The 14,813-nt window shown below is 40.0% G+C and overlaps 1 protein-coding gene across 1 annotated transcript; it reads right to left on the reverse strand.

Moving 5' to 3' along the window:
- Window positions 1-92: 92 nt before the first annotated feature.
- On the reverse strand, window positions 93-12,049 carry ppp2r2aa (protein phosphatase 2, regulatory subunit B, alpha a). Its single transcript, XM_037097799.1, has 10 exons — window positions 11,640-12,049; window positions 11,193-11,270; window positions 8,775-8,872; window positions 8,333-8,498; window positions 8,110-8,222; window positions 7,377-7,554; window positions 6,406-6,570; window positions 5,877-6,046; window positions 5,608-5,699; window positions 93-5,218 (listed from the first exon to the last, which is right to left on the reverse strand). Exons 1-10 carry the CDS (start codon window positions 11,644-11,646, stop codon window positions 4,939-4,941), a joined length of 1,347 nt encoding a protein of 448 aa, XP_036953694.1. The 5' UTR covers window positions 11,647-12,049; the 3' UTR covers window positions 93-4,938.
- Between the last annotated feature and the right edge of the window lie 2,764 nt (window positions 12,050-14,813).

Here is a 14,813-nt window from a genome sequence, read left to right on the forward strand (position 1 = left end):
TAAACTTCTGACCGATCCTCTTTCAGTTTTCCAGCACATTATCTTCCATACACAAGCCACAGAGCAGTTGAGTAATTTTTACTCAGAATAAATTAGGTTTGAAATTCTTTATTACTTTTCATCTAAATTGAACTTTATTCCATTTGACAAAGATAAACTTAGCTGTACAATGAACCATTTGTAGTTTCATTTCCCCAAAACAGATCACCAAAAACCCTCCTACAATCTTTATTCAAGAGCCCCTTGAAAAAAAAAACCAAAAAAAAAAAAACATACAAATTAATGAACTTCACAAAAATAAAAAGTGCATTTTTGTTTTAACTCCTGTGATACATCAGACATATACAATGCTGCTTTCAGTGGAAAAACCTCATAGCTCCAATTTAGACAGTTTTCCTTTAAATTTCATGACAAAAAACAATTACAGCAACTTCAATTCCTAAAAGTGTTTGATCTACCTGTCAATAAGGCAGTTTTTGATTAAGTCCTGAAATGCTGCTTTTTTTTCTTCTGAAGATACAAGGTTTTGATCACAGAGCAGCGGTAGATTCCCCTGAGCAGTCTCCAGAGAGTTCAAGAAACATACTTGATTATCTTTTTTCTTATTAATGCGATAAAAAAGGCATTAGGGCTCTGGTGTGAATATGTTGGTAGTTTAACCTTGGAACAACAGCTATGAAGACAATATGAGCGGAAAGGGGAAAGACTGTTGGTTAGTTGTTCATCATTTATGAATGTTAGCGAATGCTCTGGCATTTTGGGTTTTGCAAAGATGGGATTTCTTTTAAAAAGCTGATGTTATGAGAATATGTCCACTTTTGATTGAATATTTGCAGATGTTTCCATTTTTAAAAACCTTTCTCACATCTTTCAACAGGCCGTGTCATTGACGATCGCTGGCTAACTTACTGGATCATCCTTGACCGCAGAACGGGACAAAGGCGCCACATTATACAGGTTAATGGAAAAATGGAGAAAAAAAAACCATGAGGCAAAAAACTTGAATGACACTCACACACCCAGTTTTAATGACAATAAAGAAAAGTTGGTTTCCCAAACGCTGCAGAATTTTAGAAAATCTAGAAATCAGGAAAAGTGTCTCATTACTTGTGGTCATTACCCAAAGCCCTGAGGGAGCGAAACTCAACAGTAGCTTCATACCACTGTATGGAGTCTGGTGGGATTTTGGTGGCATCCTAGTGACTGGAAATCAGTCCTCTTATGTAACAGTGACACATAAACTTACATAATTATGATCCAGTGGACAACTAAGCTTCACGCCCTAATTCAATGGTTTAATCTGTCATCAAAATGTGATTCTAATGAAGTGGAAAACTGTGCTATATTCAACCTGATGGCTCCAGGAGAGAATTGGCAGCATGTGACTGAAGCATAGTGTAGAAGAGTGTTCATTTACCATGTTCAATACGGTCATCAACAACCGCTTCCATACAGCAATCATCTGCAAACTAAGTGCTTCACAAATTCTCCTTTTTAAATAAACAAGTCCATAATCTCCTGGATCACAGGAGAGAGAAGACCTTTTTATACAATAATTCAAAATCAGCAACTCAGCCTAGTCAACCGACTTGACTAGCTTTAGAGAGAGCTTGATTTACCAGTTTTAACATTTCACGTTGATTAAAATGCCTTTCCCATTTAGACCCACCTGGGCCTATTCTTTCACAGCGAGCGAAACAATTCATCAAACAAAACCATGGCACAAAAACAGAGGATCCACATTAACTCAGACTCTGAAGCTTTCAAATACGTACATGAACATCAGTTACAGTCAGCCAAATTAAAAAAATAAACTGTTATAGTGCTTACTGACACCTGAAAATACTTTTCTTTGGACATCCCATGTGAGAACAAACATTTCCTTGATGTCACAAAAACACTCGGAGAGAGAAATACCTGCCAGAATGTTACATCCCAAAGTCATGACAAGGTTCCCTCTCAATCAAGCAACCTTCCATCTACAATCAGTCTGAGACAGACAGCTAAAGAAACTACAGTGATCAGACTGTAATCCTATTGCCTTAATTTATACAAAAATAAATCAGCTATAGTGATTCTTTTATCATCAGGTACAGTACAAAACATCATTTAAAAAATAAAATAAAATAAAATAAAAAAAAGACTACAAACAGAAACTAGATCCAGAGGGTAAAGCGGCCGATCAATCTGCAGCAACACAATATAACCAGCTTTGTGGGGAAGCCGACAGCGGCTACATCACACCCTTCCACGTATATAAGCTTTTGTCCTGAGCTTCATATGGTGGTCCATACATGTGCAAGGGTGACCAGTCTCCACCAGCTGTAAATGAATATAACTCTGTATAGGACTGGTTACTTTGGCATGATTAGCCCCCTTTCAACTCCCAAAACCACAATATCTGATGACTGTGTGCGCACATCACTCTCACTGTTAAAAGGACAACACTTGTGCTTTTGGCCATTAATTAGAAATAGCCTTAACATTACTGCTCTCCATTTTACCCAAATGCAACCATTTTTAATACACAAGGGAAATCAACTTACAAACTGGAATCTTGCTTGAGGTAAGTTATGTCTGGTTTTTGTTATGCAGCCGAGACCTTGGATTGTTTAGAAAACCTGACTCTGACACTACAGGATAACAGTTTTGAGCTTCAACTAGTCAGAAAAGCTTTTTTTACAAGCCACTTTATCAAAAACTCTAATCCATAAAACAAACATGAAAGGATAAATTCACCTGCAAATGAAATTTTGTCAATGTCTACTCACCCACATGCAGATGGAAAATCAGTTTTGTAGTCCACAAAACATTTCTGGAGCGTCACAGCAAAACACCATTCAAAAGCACTGAAGTAGCTGGGGACTTTCAAATTTAAAAAACAACCAAAAACAACACAAAATGGCTCAATACAGCTCATGCAATTCTACTAAAGCCCAGAGAATCAAAATAGATTTGAACAGCTTGTGTGTAAGCCAATTTGTGGCCAGACAATGTAATTACAACTTCACATGATGCACATCAGCCAAAAAATACTTTTCTTGTTAGCTTACCTTGTAAAGGAAGCAGCTGTCAAACTGTGAATAAAACATGTTTTGAGCATCACAAGCCCATGGAATAACTCTTAGCAGAATATGTGCCAGTTTAAGTTAGCGGGGAGCTAAACTGGATAACTTTACAGAAAGGAAGTTTAACTTTTTGGCTTCAAGTGCAACTGAGCAACCATCATAGGAATGAACAGGGCTTTGGCTCAGACACTGTATAAATATTTATTACATCGATGCTTCGGAGATGACCCACGCTAATGCTTTTATCTTGCAGGCTAGGGTGAAGATTTTGGCTTAAGAAATTGCTAATAACATCTGATCAATTAATTTCAGGCTTTTAGAGACTTGGATGAAGTGAGTTGAGACATTTTTTTTTTTTTTTTATGTTTTCAAACAGGCCCCCGGTTGTTTTGCTGTGAAGCTTCACACAACTTTCCATTAGCATTGTGGTGAGTAGATAACGACTGAGTTTTCATTTTTGGTGAACTGTTCCTTTAAGTAACAGGGAAAGAAACTTAATTCTAGTGTCAGATGTTATTGTACGCTTGAATGTGCATGCAGAGTTTTTCCTGCTTGCAGCTGTGTTATCACTGGACAGTTACTTCCACTTAATCAAAGACAACAAATAGTTCATTTTGATGGAATACAAGTCAAGACGGTTTTCAGTCAGTTGACTCTCTTACTGTAGAGAAATTAATGTAAACCAGTGACTGCCTTGATGGAAGGGCAAGTGATCTGGCCAAGAAGTAATACCACAAATCCAAATTGCAGTCTTTATGTCTCAGCTTTGAAATGCCCTTTAGACTACAGCCAGATATGGAAAAATCCTTCTGAATGTGCACCATTAGGACACAATAGTGCATCAAAGCTCTTTTTTGGCACAAATTCCTCATCTGCAATGCATCGAGCTGAAAGTCAGGTTACATTGTTTACAATACTTCACCCAAGAAGAGCACTGTGAAATGACTCGCTCAGTTAACACAGCCATCTAGTGGTTACATCAATGTGCTGTTTTGTTCATGTAGCACGGTTCTGTTGTGTGAAGTTTGGGAACAGAAGTAATCGGTTATTGAATATCACAATCTCTACGTTGCACCTGAAAAGTAGATTTCAGTCTCCTCGTCAGATCACCTTCACCTAACTTCAAGTGCAAAATTTGATCTAATAAATATTGGTGTGCTATGGACAACAGTTAGCAGTAATGTAAGTTATACACTATTTCTAGAGAATGAGCTAGAACAAAACACTAGAATAGTCCTTTAACAACATAACTGCACTGTACATCAAGAAAGAAGTGGCAAGTGAACTTGGCAACTTGACAAATACCTGGGGCAAACATGGAGTGTAGACAGCTTGTATTAGCAGTGTTTCAGGCCAGTACCAAAAGGAACTTGGTGACAGAAAGACGCAGAAAAAGTAGAACAGATTTCCTATTCAAACTAATAAAAGATGGCAGCCACTAAAACTTAACAATTGGTAGCTGTGACATACAAATGAATCATGTCAAAATGGCACAAAAGAATAATGAAAGAAACTACCCAAACATGTGTATTTAACACATTTTCCCTTTGGTATGGGATGTAGTGGAGTTGCAAACAGTAGCTTGGTGAATGAAGTGGTCCTGATGGAGAATACCCAAAATACTAGATCCCAAATTCTGGGCTCAGATCTACAAACTGCTTGTTTATATTTGTAACATGTGCCTGTGATGGCCTGCTTAGATGTTTTAATGCCACTGACAGAGTAGGTCTTGTCACATTCAATACTAAAATCACCAAGGGCAGATCATATCAAGACTTGGGGATTTAGGCAAAGAGACAGACAGTTTGTATATGTGTATCGGAGCAGTGGGGCTCAAGCAGAAACTGGGATCTGAGCGGTTCAACAAATGCTAGTTCAGTTTTTCTTGGAATATGTACAGATTGTTGGTGGTGGCCACAGCGATGATGTTGTCCAGTGGATGCCAGGCAGTGTGGAGGATCTTCTTGTTAAAGTCCAGACTGTCTACACTGATCTCATCCTTTTTGCGTTTCCCACCTGTGCTTACTTTGCGAGGTTTCAGGATCGATCGAGGCTTGCTGTTCTCCCGCGACGCCTCTAAAGTAATGTCCTGTCGATAGCCTCTGTCAAACATCCTGAAGAAGTTGTTGTAGGAACCGGTCATCACAACGCTGCAGAGAGACAGGGTATGATTGAGTAACAGTAAGACACGTAATTATAAACGTATAATGAAAAAGCCACAGGTGTTTGTGTCTGTTCTGAACCATTACAGTGGCATGTGCAGACTATTCCTCTGCCACCCAAACCATGTGCAGGCGTCTGCTCTGCACTGAGCAGATAAAACCACAGTTATTGATAAGGACGGCGTGGCTGGGTACAATTGCGTCAAATTAGGGTCAGACCAAAACATTTGCATGCGTCATGCATAATGACATGTCTGTGTGTGTGTGTGGGGGGGGATTCCAAACAGACAGATAAAGAAATTAGATTTTATTCTGCCAGGGTAACAAAACTTCCCAAGGAGGGATCTTTTAACCCTGCAAATATTAGAGATGCTCACCTGTCGTTCCCATTCCAACAGCACTCAAACTTGTCGAAGATGCAATCATTCTCGTAGAGCGAACACAACTTACTCCTGAGATATTCATGCACCTGTTAAATGAAAGCAATGAACAGGTAAGAGTTGTGCAAAGGTGTAAATAACATTTCCTTATTATTTCTGTAAAACACCTCCCTCATGTGGAGAGTGACAGAATGACATTAAAAACTGCAGAAAGGAAACTGCTGTAACGCCGTCACTTTTGTCTTAGCCTGGCAACAATTACAGACCTGATATGTCTCTACTGGCCGGGACTCCATGTTGAGATCCCAGATTTTGACAGTCAGGTAGTCGCGGGTCATCATGTAGCGTCCGCTGTGGCTGAACTTTACGTCAGAGATGGATGAGATGATTTCAGAAAAGAATGAACGGTTGTTTGGATCCTCTGGCTCTTCAAACACTTAAAATAAAAAAGAAAGGATGCATGTCATTAGTACACCCCCAGTTTTTATACACCTGTGGCAACATATACAATGTATAGAGTAATCACTGCAGCTCTGCTCTCAGTCCCGTAATTCTGGCAAACATACTAACAAACACATGTTTCTACAGGCCCGTCCTCTCGAAAACGGAAAAATCTATCACAAAATTAGCACTTTGAGTTCTAGCTCTAAAAAACAAAACAAAAAAAAGGCAGACATGGACACAGAAACCAAGGTTGAATCTTTTTTTCCCCTTCCCTTTCTCCTAACAAGGTCCCACTAGCCACCAAAGAAAAGCATCAGCTCAGACACCAGACGAAAATGAAACCGTGCTTACATTTGGAGTGCTTGTCACACAGTGCCGATGCCCTCATGTCACACAGGCGGATGGTGCCCTTGCTGCTGCTGTAGACAAAAGTGTTGCATTGGTTCGGGTGGAACTCTGCTGCTGTGATCACCTCCGTCAACTCCTCCATGTTGGCTGGCTTAATGTCAACAATATCTTAAGAAATTAGGTTAAGGTCAAAGGGTAAATGGACATTCTGACATTAAAAAAAAAAAAAGTACAAACATAGCCAATCATTGTCATTCACCCAGGGGCCCAAAAGGTTTAACAGGGCTCCCGGTCAGCTAATGTTGATTTTAGAAGTCAAGACTATGAAAATGGTACAATGGAATAATCATCTGTTAAAATGTGATGAAGCATTCAGAATGCCATCTACCAGAGGTGCTCTGAACTAGGTACATGTCAACACCAACACTGCCACATTTTGTGAATGCATTGTGAACAGCGGGCATTTGGTTTGCACAAATTCTGTAAGAGCGACTGTGTGTAGATGAATCTGAAAATTCATTACTTTGGGGACACCTGGTGGTAGTATCAAATATGACATGGTGGTAAAGACCAATGCACACTAATATTTAATTCTTAACTAATGTTGAGACAGCCTTAAAACAAACATCTACTTTCAAATACAACAGGAGTCAGGAAAATGGTTTGTGCAGGGATGTGATTATGCACATTCTGACATGTTTGTTGAGCAGGTGATCAGGATGCATGATGCATACCTTAAAAGCAATGAACTACACTGACCAGGAAATACCATCCATTTTTCCACACAGTATATGGAGAAAGAAGTCAAATCGTGTTCAGTTAGAATGGAGCTAAAGTTTCATAGTCTGAAATTAAAATGCCATACCATAAAAAACCATAAGAGATGCGTGAAATCTGTGGGACTGAATATGATGAATTCAGTGAAGACCTATAGAAGATGATGGCTGCATAGCTTTAAAAACCAAAAAGGATACTAAAGCTGCGATCAGTGATCTCCAGATTCCAGAGGTTAATGCGCAGGTCATCTGCAGACAGGTAGGTCTCACAATCACTGTTGACTGAGATGGAGTTGATATGGTAGGTGTGAGCATTCGCAAACACTCGTCTAGGGCTGGCTTCCACCATCAAGTCCATGGGCCTGAATACTGGTACCTGAGGAGAGGAGCAAGGATTGTAAATGTTTATTTTACAGAGAAAATACAGACAGTGTGGCCACCATTTTTTTTTAATGATTTTATATCCCAAACTGTTTTCGTAGCACTGGTGAAGAAGCAGTGGGTTATTAGACAAGTCTGACAAAATTTGCTATGTTTTGGATTTCTGCTGGTAGAGTGCGAGGAAAAAAGCTGTCCCTATTACTGTTGTAAACCGTAACAGTTTTTTTTTTTTTTTTAAAAGGAAGAAGGTTGAGTCTGTTAAACTGAGGTTATATTTGGAAACTACTCAATAAATATAGATCAGTGTTTCCTAAAGTGGAGGATGCATGTGACCGGGGGGAAAATGTGCAGAGAAAACCAAATCTGAGTAAAGCTTTTTCAAAGCAGACACCGACTTGTCGAACAAAGGAGTATCTGATTACATGATTACCTGCACTGCAGTTTTGACTCTTAATGTTATTAGTCACACCCTTGCTTCTAGTTGCAAGACATTTCAATTGTTCTTAGTATTCCACATTACTGGGGCAGCGATATAGCAACTCATACGCACCCGTAGTGTTGTGACAGTATTGAAATCTCTGTATCGCCCATCTTCTTCCTTCAGATTGTAACCCTCTGGTCTCTTGTCACGCTCACTGATTTTCCACAGCTTTATGGTTTTGTCTGCCAAGGAGAGAATGAAGAAATACTCGTCCTCAGTAATAGAAGAAACTGTCAATTTAGATTACTTACAACAGTAAATCACTTTCATTAGAACGCAGTGGTTTACTGACCATTTGTAGACAATAGGAACTGTGCTGCGTTCTTCTGAGGCAACCATCGAATCTTGTTGATCTTCTCCTCAATCTCAAGGCTTTTCAGGTAGTCAAACTCAGGCTCGTGGCTCTGGAAGGTGCTGTAAACATTGTACTCTCCTCGACACTGTGGCTGATTCTTACTCTTAAACAAAGACAAACCACAGATCAGAAGTTAGTGAGATGTTATGACAGAAAAAGACCTATGCTGAAGGCAAGGGTCAACATATCAGTTTATCCATTATCAGAAGGTATGTAGTGTTTTGTTTTATTTTCATTTCAAATGGCAGTTCGACATATATTCTGAATTCAAGAAAATGGTCACCACAGCTTGACCAAATTAAGAATTTATCAAGTGAGAAAAGCAATACTTGCACTGTTTGTGTACATTGATTTAGTCAGACAAATCACAAAAACTTACCTCTGGCTCCTGCTGAAAGATGACAACACGTCCCCCCTTGTCCCCAGTGGCTAGTAGCTCCCCAGAGTGGTTGAATTCAACAGTAGATATGATGTCAGCTGTAAAAAGAGTATTATGAAACTGTGGACGTTTTTTTGCTCTTTGTAGCCAGAAGCGTGTTGTTTAACACAGGGGTGTATTTAATGTCGAAATAGTTTGCATTGGAAAGCTTTTCTGGTTGATGGATTCACTTCCTCACAATGATGCTAAAAATTCTTCCAGCAGTGTTAAAAATACTCTTTGCTCGTGTCTCTTCACTTAGGCGTTTCACACTACCCTTATCCCTGGCCTGAAAGCATTCTTCGAACCGTCTGAGCCCCTGGCTAATGGAGCTGTTAGCTCCAGGCTATGAAAGCATTCGCACTGGTACAGTCCTGACAAAAAAGTGGGCTAACAAATATTTAAGCCTATGGATTTCTGGCTCTGCTCCGACGCAGGAGTGAGCCCCAAGCTTGCCTGACAATCAACTAAACTTGGCTCTAGAAGATGCCAGTGTGAAACTACAGTAAACAGAGTAACCATGTGTCATTTCAGACTGTAAATATTAAAACCCATAATCCAATACACATTTAACCAAGGGCCAGAAAAAGCACTGTGTGAACCGTAAAGCCCTTGCCTGAAGTTAAACCTGTGTTAAAAAAATATGTTTGTGAATAGTTATGCTACGGTCAACTCTTAACCCAGAGCTAAGTATAGCACAACCAGCAAGTCCAAGGGTAAGAATGACCCCAGGCTAAGATGCAGTGTGAAAAGCCCTCCAGGTGAAAACTTTGTCAACCACTGTGAAGACACAACAGAGCAATGGTGTGCATGAATATATACTTTACAGTGTGCCAGTGCAAAGGCCTTAAGTCAACTTGGAACTCTAAGCAGGGGGAAAGAAAACCCTCAGATGTGCAACTATTCAGCACTTTTCAGAGACAAGCATTCTCATCAAATCCTCCAACACAACAATCAGTCCCTGTTTACAGACTGGCACTATTCTGAGGGAATGCAATCCTTAATATAGACTATGGTGTTGTTCCTCTCTTCACACTGCACACAAAGTGCCTGATACGACCTGGCTCCATTCAAACACTTCCATAAAGCAAAAGTGGGCAAAGAGAAGGAGTGCATTTCTGCAGCGGTCAGATAAACGACTGTATTACTGGCGTGGAGTTGTCATACTGTACTGACCCAAGGAAAGGCTCATATTTATACCTGTTCTCAGGCAACGCTTACTATAAACAACTGGTCTCACACACACACACCAGTATATATATAAGTTCATCATGTACTGTCAACATGTGTGTTTTGGGAACTTGTGAGTTGCTCATTGTCAAGGGATAAAGAGGCAGTTAAAAGCCGCTGCTGTTATTTCTGTTTGCATGCATAAAAACTTGATGTATAAAAATAACTGACCCATCTTTATCTTTATTTGCATTCAGTCTCACTATGTTTTGTGTTTAAATCATCTCCAGCACCACAAGGGTTAGTTCACCTAAGTCTATAAAACATTTTGTACCAATTATGCCAAAAATAGATGAATGTTGTCAACCTTCTGCTACGTTCTGACTTATCCAAAGTTGCACCAGACCATGCAGGCAGCTAAACTTTAGTAGCAAATTGTCATTCAGATACAATGTTCCTCTTAGTTAGGATAGTCACACATGTTGTTGTCATCAGTGTCTTTGATTTAGAAGAAAACAGTTCAATTCAAATCTTACCTGAATTTGGATTATCCTTCATCACAAAAACTGTTTCTGAACAGACACTTTGCTTTCAGGGTTTATACTTTATTAAATGTTTTAATGCTTTGAGCACCACAAATGAAATTCCCATCACTTTCAATACATTGACTTTGCACTAGAAGTCTCAAAATATGAGACTGTCTGCATGGCTTTGAAACTAGGCCCTTAAAGAACATTTAAAGTTCAGCCTAAATAAAATGATTGCTCAACCAGATAAATTCTCTGCTTCAATGATTTCCTTCTTCTTCACTTTAAGCATATTCCCAGCATTACCTGCAACTATTCAGTTTGTGCATTTCACTCCCAAGCACACAAACCTGGCATTACACACACTACACAAATAGACTCTGAGGATTTGTAAAAGCTGTGACTGCTGCATTTTGCACCAATTATGCTAAAAATAGATGAATGTTGTCAACCGTCCGCTGGTTTCATCAGGCTAAAAGAGACCTGCTGGACTTCCAACACTAATGTTCCACACCACCAACCAGTCTGATACGCTTAAACATCAATCACTCATTGATCGTTTCACGATTTGCATTGAAACCACAAACACAATGTGGAGCAGTAGCACTGAAGCTAACTTCAAAACATGCACAGGATGCCTAGTAGACAGTGCAGGTTAGCATTGACCTGCATATGCTCTTACCTTCAGCGATATCATCATCGATCGCTCCTTTGACTTGGGAAAAGCACCACTGCAAATCACTGTTCCCACCACCGGCCCCTGCATCAGACAAACACAAGTTTTAACACACGCCTGCAAACAAAACTTTACACGCGTTAGCCTGGTGCTAACTTTGTTAAAATCCTTAATATAAGAACAAGGCTGTACTTGACTTCATACGAATTACATATCGTGAGTGGTGCAGTATATCACTAGCCAAATGAGACAGTTTTAAGTGTGTTTGCAGTGGGAAACAGCCACTTTCACACAGTCGGTGACAGATACTAGCATCTTAGACGCTAGCTCGCTAGCTAGCCTGCGCTAGTTAACCACATCAGAGCAAACCCATCATCTGCGAGAAGCAGGGTAGTAATTGGTGGAAATCAAGTGAAATCGAAAAATATAAAGGCCATCTCTCTATAGTTTTACCTGCCATGGTGAGCGACTCAGACAGAGGGTGTTTCTGTAGCGGGCTCGGGCCCTGCCTGGACCGGAGCAGTGCTGACCCGGGTCGGCTGGGTGGTTCTGACCGTGGAGCAGTGGAGGACTAAACCGTGCGAGTGGTGTTAGTCACTCCGAAGACCGTACAAGTCCTCTTCCAGTTGACAGAGACGCCACAGGATAGTTTTAAAGCAACGAAAGTAATCGACAATCCTCAGTAGTGAATTTTAGACTTTGCACTCTACTTTGAGATTTCCCTCGCCTCTGCCTCTCCCAGTATTAAACTTTCAAAATGGCGCAGCGCGGGCGGCGTTCAGCAGGAATCAAACGGAGAGCGGTGTGAGGATGCATCACGCAGTTTTAACCAGACTGACTCCAGACTGTGACCATTTCCCCCGTCTCTTGAGACCATATGGTTAATTTGGCTCATAGAGCGTTCAATGTTTGATAAAAAGTAATAAGGTCTTTTTAGAACATCCATAATGGCCTAAACCCCGCCCACGTGGATTGTTTCAGTGTGCATAATCGAACTAACCGCGCAAAAAGGGGTTTTGGCTCCTCAGTGAAAGTGAACTCGATTTGATATGAAGTTTAGTTTAGAAAATACAATTTATTTGTAACATTTTGTATTTAATAATTTATTTCAAATGGCAAATACAATACTTTTAAATATCATTAAAGATTTCTTAAGAATTTAAACAATTATGTTGAATAAGTTTTGGGTTGTTTGCACCCATAGAACACAAATTCAACACAACAACACATCCTGTGGAACCTGCACCTCAGACTCAGCCCTGCAAATAATAGCAATGAGCAGGTGTTACTTGTGTGATTAACAATAGATCTGTTTGTTATTTACTGTACACCTTTGCATTTCCCACTGTATCCTGTCAGAACGTCTTCCGTGTCGAAGAAAAAGGCTTTCTGACATTTGCGTTCCTCTCGAGGTCCCAATCTTGTCCTTAATAAGTTTTGTTAAAAACAAATGTAGGGGGAATTTTATGCCAGTTACAGCCAGCAGATAAAAGATAGATAACAGGAAACATGGGGAGAAAGTGAGGCAACAAAGGTTGCAAACCAGACTCAAACTGGGGACACTGATTTTTATGGTTGGCTTCTTGACATATAAGCCACAGGGGGACCCACATTTACACCCATTTATTTAGGAATATGTACATCATTTTAAATAATAAATGAGAACTCTACAAGACAGGGCCTCAGGATTAGGTAATTATTCAGGTGTCGCTTAAAGGTCAACATCATTTCTGATATAGGTTGATATGTTGGTGCACAGTAAATCCGGAGCATTCAGGCCCTCTAGGAGCCTGGGGCCCCTGAGGCAGTTATCAGCTTTGTCCCCCTGGTGATACATCTTTCACACAAGATCCCATCAGCAGAGACAGTTTTGCTTCACTAATTTGTTCTATAACAGAGAAACAGATCCCTCTGATTTTGTCACTGCTGATATTCTTTTTCCTTCCCACAAACATTTGTGACCAAACATTATATGTGCTTCTCAAGGGATAGAAACAACTCCAATGCTTTATCACTGAAGAATTCACAACACCGATTTTCAATGCTACATATTCACACATTTACAGCTTCATCAAAGTCATTTTGCAACTCATCAGATATCACAGCTTCCAGATAGCACATTTAACACGGTCAACAAACACATCCGAAGCAAGCTGGCTTGTTTAAAATGAGCTCCTCTGTAAAGTTGCTCTATAATCCGCCAACACCCTGTTGATTACTTAAAAAACAAAATGCACATAAGCTTTGAGCTCTACTGTACAGTGTGACTCACATAAGGCTGCAAACATTATCACTCCAGCTGTTACTGTTGTCGCTGTATGGAGACATTAATGATTTAAGGGAACTGCATGGACCACAAATCCCAAAGTGGTCTGCCCGATTCACTCCATTAGTCCGAGAACAAGCTCGTTCTCCAACAGTCGGTTCCTTTTTTTTTACTTTCCCACCATGAAATAAGTGGTCCATCTGGCAAGTAGCAAAGCGCCGAACAGCACCGTGTAGCTGAAGAGGACAAATTTGAGGATTTCCCTGAATGTACGGAGGCAGCGGATGAAAAGTGGATCCAGATCCACAGGGTCCTGCTGCGTCTTCTGCCTGCGACCAGGTTGAGTCAGGTGTCCCATGTTCTCACCTCGACCCATTCTGCAAACATATGTTGAAATTCAAAACAGAATACAAAAGCGCCAAATATAACATTCTTTCGTAATTTTGATAGTTTACATATTACTCTAATATTCCCCATGCTTTATGTGTTCAAGTGTGTTACTGTATTGTCATTAGAGGTGCACAGTGATTTGTTCCCTGCCTTGTACAAGCTGAGGAGGCTGAACTACCACAACACCACTGTTAATAATTTATTTGTAAATTGCACTAAATGGATTCAGTATTGATCTGCTTTGTACACTCGCAAACAACATAGACTGTTGGGACAATGTTCCACAATGCTTCAAACTGTTGATATTTTTAGGTGAGATGCTGAATACAGTAATTCATGTTGCTGGTGAAGTAGTTATTCTTTGGGCTGCCAAAGTTCCAACCAAGCTCACATTACAAGGATACATCCATGCCATCTTAATAGTTTTGTTATTTCTCACAGTTAAAAAGAAATGGCAGTATCTAAAATGTGTTAATATCTTGTCCTGGGGAAGGTTTAGCTGACATATACTGAACTAAACAGGAAAGAAAATCAAACATTTATAAATAATAAATTATAAAAAATCTTAAAGCAGTCATACCTTGGTGTTGTTGCAGCAGGACAGGAGCTGATCAGCAAGTGGGCTCCTGTGCTTCCAGCCTATAAGTCCAAGTTGGTGTGTGCTGCCTTAAGCGTTTCAAGCCCTTATGACGGAGGAGGAGCCACAAGCAAGAACTGATCACAAGGATCTGAATCCCCTGGGATCGATCTAATGGGAGTTTAAGGCTTCAGTGCACCTGCTCCTCAAAGGAAAAAAAAAAAAAAAGTAGAGTAAGATTTTTGCCATCAATCAGATATTTAGTATGTTTGATTACTTAAATCAATGCAGTTCAAGAAATAATGAAAAAATAATGAAGGAAATAGATAGAAATAAGCATAGATTTACCCGAGCTACTTCACCAAACTATCCGAGTGCTGTCAGCAGGTCTCCT

The sequence above is a fragment of the Acanthopagrus latus genome, chromosome 5, assembly GCF_904848185.1.
Source record: "Acanthopagrus latus isolate v.2019 chromosome 5, fAcaLat1.1, whole genome shotgun sequence".
Taxonomy (NCBI): Eukaryota; Metazoa; Chordata; class Actinopteri; order Spariformes; family Sparidae; genus Acanthopagrus; species Acanthopagrus latus.

Bases quoted from the DNA above. Each gene is read 5' to 3' on its own strand.
- ppp2r2aa (XM_037097799.1), bottom strand. The intron at 6,571-7,376 runs GTATCCTTTTTG...TAATTTCTTAAG, and splicing joins GATCACTGATCGCAGCTTTA to ATATTGTTGACATTAAGCCA. The intron at 5,219-5,607 runs GTGAGCATCTCT...GTCTCTCTGCAG, and splicing joins TGTTGGAATGGGAACGACAG to CGTTGTGATGACCGGTTCCT.